The 10,553-nt window shown below is 38.4% G+C and overlaps 1 protein-coding gene and 1 long non-coding RNA gene across 2 annotated transcripts; one reads left to right on the forward strand and one right to left on the reverse strand.

Annotated features, from left to right (window-relative positions):
* Positions 1-1,314: 1,314 nt before the first annotated feature.
* Positions 1,315-8,394, reverse strand: LOC108632922 (insulin-like growth factor I). Its single transcript, XM_018037803.2, has 3 exons — positions 7,922-8,394; positions 5,110-5,386; positions 1,315-3,829 (listed from the first exon to the last, which is right to left on the reverse strand). The coding sequence occupies exons 1-3, from the start codon at positions 8,386-8,388 to the stop codon at positions 3,764-3,766; spliced, it is 810 nt and encodes a 269-aa protein (XP_017893292.1). The 5' UTR covers positions 8,389-8,394; the 3' UTR covers positions 1,315-3,763.
* LOC113463858 (uncharacterized) lies at positions 5,271-7,647 on the forward strand. Its single transcript, XR_003388686.1, has 2 exons — positions 5,271-5,434; positions 6,380-7,647. It is a non-coding gene; the product is annotated as an uncharacterized LOC113463858 (long non-coding RNA).
* Positions 8,395-10,553: the final 2,159 nt, after the last annotated feature.

The raw sequence follows: 10,553 nt of genomic DNA on the forward strand, positions 1-10,553 counted from the left end.
TGATTTTTCATATATCTTTGGATACTACATGTATCCTTTACACATAAAATTTGTTACTATAATTGCATGAAATCTGCGGTTTAGAAATTAAGTAAAATGCGGTTTAATCTACACTTATCTGATTAAATATATTAATAAATCCAGGTGAAAGAGAAACCTTATTTTATTCAAGCAAAATGTGATACTTATTATTGAAATATTAAAATGAGAATTTTATACTTATTATTATTGAAATATAATGAGAATTTTATGTTTAGATACTTATTATTGAAATATAAAATGAGAATTTTATAAATATTCTACTGTGATTTAGTGAAAAGGAGATTGCAATAATAAATAATTATGCGTTCGTAACTTTTTATATTTGTATGGCAATAACACGATATTTTTTAAATTATATATTTAAATATCTTTGTAAATTGTAAATTATTTACTACGACTCCTAAATACGTTCAGGTAAAGCTAGCTTACGTACGATCTATTCTCTTCTCCTATATTTGGATAAAATAAAGAGGCATCATTTGTTACTTACAAATAATCCTTTTATTTACCCAGCGTTAATACATCATTGTCTATGTACAATTATCGTGTGCGGGATTAACACGATATAAATATTACAATCTATTTCGAGAGCTCGTTCAAAACTTATATATTAAAAAATTAAAATGGAGTCTCAAGCGAGTCGTTCGACCGAGAATCGCAGGCTTCGAGACGAATGCAAATTTAGAAACATTTTATTGAAAAACAATTACGTTCGTGTGATTCTTTTTATCGTTTACAAATAATAATATACATTATTAATATATTCTTGCATATTGAATGCATTTTATATACTTTCTATAAATTTTCTGTGAAAACGCAGACTAATTGTTATTGAAGAAAATGTTTCTACGTCCGCACAGGCAATAATGGTGTACGGCACTTCGGGCCGAAAGTGCACTCGGGCGAAGTGCAACGATGATCCCGTAGTGGGTTTGCTACTATCATCCAATTTAAAAGTGAACAGTGTACAGTGGTTAATGGCTGTCGGAGTAATGGACAGCGGGCAGGTAGCGAGGGGATCGAAACCAGGCTTCATTCATCGTTCCCCTTGTCGTCACCCTTCATTTTCCCATCTACCCCTCTTATGTTTTCCCTCGGTTTCACGAGTAATCATAAAGTTTATTTCTGGGCCTACGTACCACGTGTCCCTCGTATAACCGTGGCCTGGCCAATTTTGGAGAAGCTAATGCCTCTTCACAATTATAACGTCCACGTGCTCTTCAGTAAATTCCAAGTAAAAATATTCAATTTTCTTTTTTTCTTAAGCGAAACGTCTTGACGAAGAGTAATCGTGAAATGGCAGTGTGTCGAGGAGGACAGTTCCTAATTTTAGATAAGCACGTGTACTGAACCGAGCGCCACGTATCAACCGTCACGAACTCGTCTAATAAAGCTCGAACTCTGAGAGATCTTTCAACCGATCAAGAAAGACAAGGAGACTACGATTGTTCCCTCTCCTATTGCTGGTGCACGTTTCGCGTCAACGTGACCTGATAATGGTTCAATCTGCCAGAAATGCATTCCTGTGAAACGATATATTATATTCTCAAATGGTTCTAATGACACGTAATGACGCAGATCTAAATTATTTAATTTGACACTGCAAATTCAGAGAAATCAAAAGGAGTTTGCAAAAAATTTTTGTCAAGCCACGTTACGTCGATCCCATCGCTGACAATTACCCGGGTTACACAAGAGACGGCCACGTGTCTCGTGCAAATCGCGCTCTCTCTTGCCACGCTTAATGACAGGAAGCGAAGAACGAGACGCGGGCAAGTAGCTATTCGATTGGTACAAATATGTAATTCGTTTCTATTTGCATGCGACACGTGGCGAGTGACATAAGATATTCGCAAACGGCGTGAAACAAATTCGAAAGCTACCTTAAATACGCTAGCTACCTTAGTACATTTGATTAAATTTAATTAGAGATTTAATTAGAGATAAAAACGTTTCGGGTTAGTTAGCTCGCAGATATGATTACGAAGGAACGAATGCTATGTACAAATGCTTGCAATGTATGAATACTAGTCAGAGGAACTATAATGAATAGCAAACTTCATAATTTAATATTATCAAAAACGATACCCACAGCAATGCTTTTATTATATATTATTATTAGACTGAGGATTTTTATGCAAAACAAAGTGCCTAAGCTTTTATTCATCGAACATTGCTTCTAATATTTTATCCCTACTCCATTATGTAAAATTTTACCACACTTCTGTCATTTATAAATGCATAAAAATTCGTAGTCTAATTATTATTATAAATTCTGTATGCTTCACTATACTTCCTCTAATACTTCGCTACGTTCACTAAATTTCGAGCATACACACGATGAATCGAGGATGGGAAACGGCATACTCGAGTGTACGTAGTCGAGAGTTCAATTAAATAAATTAGCTAATGAAATTTAAAACTAAACGTCTGAATGATCGGTTAGGGTCTTTGTTAAACACATCTGTGGTGGCTCGTAAACCCTCGATCGCGCCACTTGAGCGTGCCTCGAGTATCTCACTATAACAGTACGAGGCAAAATTGAACGGTATTAACCCGCGCGAACACATTCGCCGTCATTAGTATTACATATTAAAGCGATTCGAAGATTACCATTATTAAGACCGTTCAATTTTGCCTCAATTTCCCTATTGCATAAGGCGTCTGCTCCATCCTCTTATCGGAATAGAAATCAGCGTTGTCCAGGCAGAACCACGAACATCCCTTAAATTATTAGTACGTATCAACAAATTCCCGCGCATGGACAGCACCGATTAAAAAAAAAAAAAACGTCGCTAGTTTCGTTCGATTTTCGCTTGAGGAAATTCCGACAGCCTTCCAGTTTTCGTTTTACAAGCGGTTGCCGGTCGCTTCTCGCCGTGCCTTTGTCCCTACAGTGACTAGTTCGTTCAGCACTAATTTATAAAACTTAGTTAGTAATTCGAATCGCACCGTTCCAATGCGATCTATCGGCTTTAATACTAGTGAGATCATCGTTCGACAGGGTGGGCGAGAATCGTCGACAACCGAACGAAAACAAAAGGAAGATCCTCCGTCACGTTTATTAAACGAAAAAAAGTTGGTAGACAAAAATAGTAATAAAATAAAATAAAACGAAAAAGTTAAACAAAAATATATATACATGCGTACGTAATATGATATACATTACGTTAGGCGTGTACCACACTTGGTTTTTAAGTCTTTTTCTATATTAGGAGATCGCGCGACTATCGGCTCGTATTCTTCTTCTTTTTACTTTATCCCCAAATCCAGTCGCGATTTACCCGCGAACGATCGATAGGACCTTCACGATCCTACGCCGGCAATGATTCCAGAGACAGGGTTCGCCCTTGAAGCGCTGCGATGGTCCACTCGAGCGATCCGCGGGAATCGTTGATATTTTTTAATAATTCCCATTACATCGCGGACGTCGATCTCTTACCACTGGCTCCAGGAAACACCACGACCAATTTTATCACTGTTTTATTGGACTAGACATCTTACTGATTGCACGCTCTCTTCCGTCCGCTTCCAGCCTCTCGGACTACAGTCCGCGCCACTTTCTCGTCCACTCTTTGATCCGTTCCATGTCGATCTCTTTCTTCGTTACAATTGAGTTTCCAAATTCGTGGTTCCTTCGAACTGCCTCGACTGAAGGGTGCACGAACGAAGAAGGCGTCAGGCGTATGAAAATTACGCTTCTGCGTTTTTGGCGGTTCAATTATTTCGCGTTCGGTACAACCGGTTTGTTGTTAAGCACTCGATCGGCCAGTATCCTGTCGAATACCTGCAGTCAACGAATGTACGAAATTTCGTGTTAATCATCTTCTCCGTTAAGAAATTGCGAAATGATTATTGCATGATTGATAACGAAATAAAATGCAACGAGTTTTGTGACGTAAGCCTAATTAAGCCGGCGATCGCTCTCTTATCTGCTCCTCTTGTTTACTTATTATAGAATCACATTGAATTTTTCTCGTAGCTCGGTAAAAATGATTCAGCGATATTACGCGCTGGATGTTTTAACTGCTGACACTTTCAAGAAAGTATAAAAAAGAATACGTTGCGATGATTGGATCATTTACGTCATGATCGCTGACTTCCCGATAGACTTTTTACGATGGTTATTTATAAATAGATTTTCTGAAAATTTGTAGAATATTCATCGACTTGCACAGTAGAAATATGCATAGTCTATAAAACTGCTGACACTTCCAAGAATACATTAAGAAATACTCTCTCACGCTTCAGTCATTTACGTCATCGACATTGATTTTCCAGTAGATTTTTTACAGAGGTTGCTTAGAAATAAATTTTCGGAAAATTTTTACCATATCCATTAACTTACAGAGCAGCAATATGCATATTTTTTTAAATTTCTGACACTTTCAAGAATGTATTAAGAAATACACTGCCATGATTCAATCATTTACGTCAATGACATTGATTTTGTAGTAAATTTTCTATGGACGTTGCTTATAAGTAGATTTTTAATTTGTTACATTTCAATTTGAATATGCATATTATTATTTTAATAATTAAATCAATAAAGGATAAAACAAGCTCGTTTTATTTTGGATAAAAATCGCAATCTACTTATAAGACAATACTTATAAGTCTACTTATAAGATTTCGGACGTTTCTAACATCGACTTAGAAAGGGATTTGTTTTACCTTTAATTAACATAATTATTAAAGTAATGAGATGCATATTCTGTAAGTTCGTAAATATTAAACTGTCGTTATAAAATAATAAAAATGAATAATCTTTATAATATAAATATGATCTTGCATAAAAATCCACAGTCTTAAAAACAGTATTCTATTTCGTGCACATACATAAACAAATATAATCCATTCATGAAAACTGTTCATTTTTATGATTGCATGAAACAAGTTTCATATCAATTGGTTTATATATTTTTGTATTATAGATTACATACAATAGGTCCATTTCCATATATGTATACAAATTTTCTATAATTGCATCCGCAAAAATCCGGAGTCTACTTATAATAAAAATAACTCTTTTTCATCGTCCATCCAGCTTCTAATGATAAATTTTACCTTGTCAAGACGACGACGCCTCTGTCGTTGGTGCTTGCAGCCATGACCGGCGCAATGCCTCCTCGTCGAGTTTCTCTTGTCATCGCAGCCGCCTACGGCGTCGTCGCCGTGCTCCGAGCTGAACCCCTTCCTTCGTGCCTCCTTCGATCCATGGATCCTACATTTGACGGCGCGGTGGACGTAGTCGATGTCCGACCTCGATCTCTCTTCCGACGACGATGAGGCAGCCGGCCTCGCGGACGGGTACCGGTTCTTTTCTATCCACACCTGGTTTTTTCTATCGTCGAAAACAATAGCGAACGATGAGCATAGAACTCGATAGACGGTAAGCAAAGCGTATGATTGGGAAGCGTGTTTTTGAACAAAGATTTTGATTACAATGTCGAAGCGATTGTGCGGTAAGATGATTGATAGGTATAACTGAATACGCGTGATTGATGAACCAAGATTTCTTAGCACACCATAAGTCACTAGTTACAAGGTCATTGTAAATCGAATGGTACTTATGGATGCCTGCGATTATTCTTATTTATCCTCGACGATATCAAGCCTTTTTTACGTGCCGGTTGATTGTCGTTGTCATTAGTATCAATCGCTTTGAAACTAGTAATTGCTGGTGCATTCCTTCGACGTATTAACTGAAGAGATTGTTAACTATGATTGATGTCCCACGTCGCGAATATGAAGTCGATTGCGTAACGCGGCACGTGCAGAGAAATAATTCTTTTCAACAGACTTGCATTTTAACTTTCGAATGAGCGGAGGATAAATGGAATACCCTAAAAATATTCGGACGATAAATTAATTAATGGCGATAAGACGAACGATAAAACCGATGTTAACAGTCGTGGGTTAAGTAATCGAAATTATAATGGAACGTTGCAAAAATTGTAACGTAACGTCTCGTAATGAGAATTGAGATAATCTCTAAGTACAGTAATTATTAATACATGTTAGCAAGTAAATATATGCATATTGCCGGTTATAAAACAACGGTTGTTATTTGATCACAGAAGTTAACACACATTGGTAGACATCCCCGTATTGTTTTTAAAACTTCGTTCGTTTGTTTAGCTTAAATATTTTATTTCAACGGATATTTCGTTTTTTTATTGGCGATTCGTGTAGCCGAAAATAATTCTGTTTACACAAATCGCACCCCTAGTAATATCCAGCGCTACGTAATTCGTTGAATAACAGTGGCTTTAGTAGCAGATTCGCGTGGATTTCTGATAAACAAGCGGTAATAGGCTTTTTTTGTTTGCCAAAGAAAGAGACCGACGGCTTCGTACGGGGAACGAGAAAGGAGGATGGGAATGTTTGAAAAAAGTTGGAGATCGGCGTCGAGAAGAGATAGCGGCGAGCGCCGCTCGATCGTCCTAGTACTTCGGACTAACCTTCCTGGCTGAGGCCATTACGTGCAACCGTGAACTTTAGGAAAAGCGACAGAGATTATCGGTGGTGCGGTGATAAGCGCCGCCGCTCTTCTCTGCGTTACGCTTCGCTTTGGTCGTCTACACGCTTCGGGACTGTCGGCGACAATTGTACGCGACACACGGAGCCAGCGTGAAGAGATGAAAAACCAATTCCGAGCCACCTACTACATATCGATGCCGGTCGAAAGTCCAACAAGATGAATTCCAGTCTATCGTGGAGAACGAAAGAATAACAAGACCGATTGGAAGCCGAGTAAATACGTATAAAAGGTGTTTTTCCCGCTATCCGATTAAATTCGCTGCTCTCGTTCAGAGTCATGACTGCCACCCGTAATTCGCAGAGGAGAGAGAGAAGAATTTCTCCTGGAATTATGATTAAACCTTCTATTTAGAACTGTTAGGAGTTTAAATACCTGTCCGGCGACTCTAATAAGTAGACTGCTGATTTGTATGCAAAACATTTGTGACGCCAGTTTAAAAAATGAAATCTGGATGTTCAAGGATAATGATGTATTTTATACTTTTGATAATCTGTACAATTTTGCAGTCTTTATGTTTTCTAATTTTTTTAAAAATGCATAAAATCTGCAGTCTACTAATATGGAAGTAGAATTAATTCCACAGGTGATTCGATAACGAGATACTTCAGTGTCAAATGTTGACTGAGATTTAAAGAGTAAGATTAAACTCTATAAGACTAGAATTCCTCGTTCGAGTCTTTAAATTTTCACCAGTGAAACATGTGATTGTATTTTTTAAATATTATTTTTCTCCGTTGAGTAAATCGATCCCAACGAATATAATACAATAGTGGTTATATAAAAATAATTAGTTTCTTTAAATAATAATAGTATATGAAATTATAAGCATTATACCGAAGGGAAATAATCTCATGGCTGATAATTGCAGCCGAAATCAGTGGAAAAAACCCAGACTGAGTCGAAGTTGGAGATTGTAGAGAAAGAAGTCTTCGCATAATTAAATATCCAGCTACTGAATGTATGTATGGCATGCAGAGAAAGGATGAATCTCAAGCTATCTAATCCTATCACCGAAAATATTATTATTCAACAAGAAGAAGAATAACTAAGCTCTAGACAAATGACTCACCTGAAAATGATTTTACTCATATCGTCTCCCACCGAAAATTTCTATGAACCCATGCAGAATTATTTGATGAACTGTTATCTCGAAATCATCGACAGCATTCCATCGATTATCACTGTTAATTTATAGAAAACTTCTCGGACATGGCGTCAAGTGACATATTGAATATTGCCGGTGATTTCGAAGATAACCGATGCACAAAGCGGATGCAGCGTGGAGGGCGTAGGGATACCAAAAAAGAACAAAAGAAGAAACTAACATCCACTCACACGGCGTCCGTCGTCGCGGGGGTCGTCTTCAACGGCTTGCAGTACTGTTCCAATTGCGCGTACGTGCACGTACGGTAACAGCACTCCTCCGTAAGCCCCGGTCTCATTGACGTGGTCTCCGTCTGCTGCTGAGGAGGGTCTTCCTCGAAGCTATACGAGAGCAGTTCGTTGTAACCGCGATCCTTGCACGTCAGGTGCAACGCGTCGCTGAGGTTTTTCGAGCACAACCTGATCATAGATCTCTTGTACGGCATACTGTTCACAGAATTGAGAAACGCGAGAAACAGCAACCCAACCAGTACTGCCCTCCTGATTCTGTCTCGCGTGATTATGTTCATGCAACCACTTCGTGACATCTCGGCGGTTGCTTTCAAATGGCGAAAAGCGAAGAGAAAATATTCTGCACTGAACCAGGTGGCCACGATGGTTCCGTTTTTGTACACGTTTAACTGTCGATTCTTTTGCATATATATATATATATATTTCGATGTAAGCTCTCGTTTCTTTTGCGTACGTTTTCACTTCTGAACTTCCACGAAGTCTCTCTCGGTCGAGGATCTCTCTCAAAAAATGAAAGGTGCTCCTTGGTTTCTATCGTTCCACGTTTGGATCGTGATTGACGGTACAGGTCGGCGTCGGGCTTGAATTTATAGACAATTCTCGATGGAGGCGTCTCGTTGCAAGGACGGCGACGAAGAGAGCGTGGTTCTTGGTGCCACCGTTGAAACCTCCGTTGGTACCGAGCTCCTCGGTGCCACTGGTACCGGCTCGCCTCGCCACGCGGTTCTTGTTCCAGATTTCACGGATTAGGAGGAGAGGAACGAGATAAGGAGACGGCACAGGGAAGGGTAGGGATCCACGCGGATCCAGAGTAGGTGGCGGCGGCGACTGGGTAGGGGGAGAGGTCATGTTGGCTGCTGGTGGTACACGGCCTCGTGTGTGATCCATGCCAGATCTAGAGGAGGGGTTCGGATCGCCTCGATCCTCCACGTTCGCTGCTGTACGCTACGCTAGAATCGAAGAACAGCCGATAATCTCTTCTAAGATAGTTTAGCAAGATGTTGCCTGTCACGTCCAAAGGATTAATGTCCCAATAGGATTCTATTAATCATTGTGGTTCGCGTTACGTTTAACTAGTGTTCTTGGTTCTTCAAGGCCTTCGTCACTGGATATTTCTAAGTGTTCATTGAATAGGAAAATGTAGTACACTGCTGTTCAAAAGTAGTATATGATTGGAATCATTAATCGCTAATCGACCATAGTGCCGAAAATAAATAGGATTTATGAGAACTTTTAGATATATAAAATTAACAGCCAGAATCTGAAGATCAGCAATAGCAATAACACAGTCCACAAGTATTATAAATGCATCTTTATGCATTAGCTGCTGTATTTTCAAGTTAAGGCTCAAAAAGTACAAGCTTGAATTTTTATGTTTTCGGTGTCCACTATTTACGAAACAATTAAAACCACCGAGCAATTATACTAACTACAAAGATCAGACTTTCAAATAGAATCAAGTTTATTCGCGGTTAGCCATTATCCAGAAAACCAATTGATAAATTATACCAATGACAAAACCGTTCGATCTTTTCTCAATTAATAATAGCCTAATATTTAATAATGAGAAATAAAAAAATTGTAATAAGAAAATTTAGATTTCTTTAGACAATATTTCTTCGTGAAGCAACAGGCAGACTCGGTTGAAGTCAATGGTGGTCTATTTTCGAGGAAGATGCGTGATCGACCTCCTACCCCCGTTTCTTTCTCGGCGATCGTACTAATTCCGATTATCGTCTGGTTACGGAGAGATTGTTCGCCTGTTTCTATGAATAGAAGCATTCGCCCGCGTGAAACAAATCAAGATAATGACTCTTGCTGTTTCTACTCGCGATTTAGAAGATGACGCGACGTGTCCCAAACGCGATTCCTCCTGTTTCAACTTTACTTTGATTCTTAGTTAACGGATTTTTATGCATATTATTAAATTGTGCATCCAAGGTAGAATATATTAGAATCATTACGAAGAATTCCAAAAAAAATGAGATCCTATTTGGAATTCACAAAAATAATGTAATTAAAAAAACCTTACAATTAGTCTCTATGTTTTGATTTAGAGACCTGCATATCTGAGACAGCCTCTTCCAGTTTACCATCATCTTTGCATTTGATCTTTAATCTTTACTTCATGCATAAAGAACTCCTTCATGTTCGATTCAAACGAAGTATTCACTTTGAACAATGTTTTATTTATAAAATCTAATTGCTGCAGAATAATACGAGCAGAGAGTGAATTTTTTTATTCTGATGAACTAACAGAAAGATGAAATAACGAGGCGCCAGTAGATCGTAGACCGTAGACGGTGTCGGTTTACGGGGCGTCAGCATATCGATTTTCCACAAGTGTAATCGAAACGTTTGAGGAAGGATTTTTTTTGGTTTTTAGTCTGGTCTTTCAGTGTTTAACCATAGTCGTGAAAAAAGAAATGCATAATAAACCTAACTGTTCGGCGTACATTTAGTTATGAATTTCTTTTTTTATTATTATATCTGCTCGCTTTCTTCTCTGGTTACGCAAAAAGGGGAAGAGCATTTATAGTCTCGCGTAACGGGTTTCATCTGCCCGCAATAA

The sequence above is a fragment of the Ceratina calcarata genome, unplaced genomic scaffold, assembly GCF_001652005.2.
Source record: "Ceratina calcarata isolate Rehan_Ccalc_2016 unplaced genomic scaffold, ASM165200v1 scaffold178.2, whole genome shotgun sequence".
NCBI lineage: Eukaryota > Metazoa > Arthropoda > Insecta > Hymenoptera > Apidae > Ceratina > Ceratina calcarata.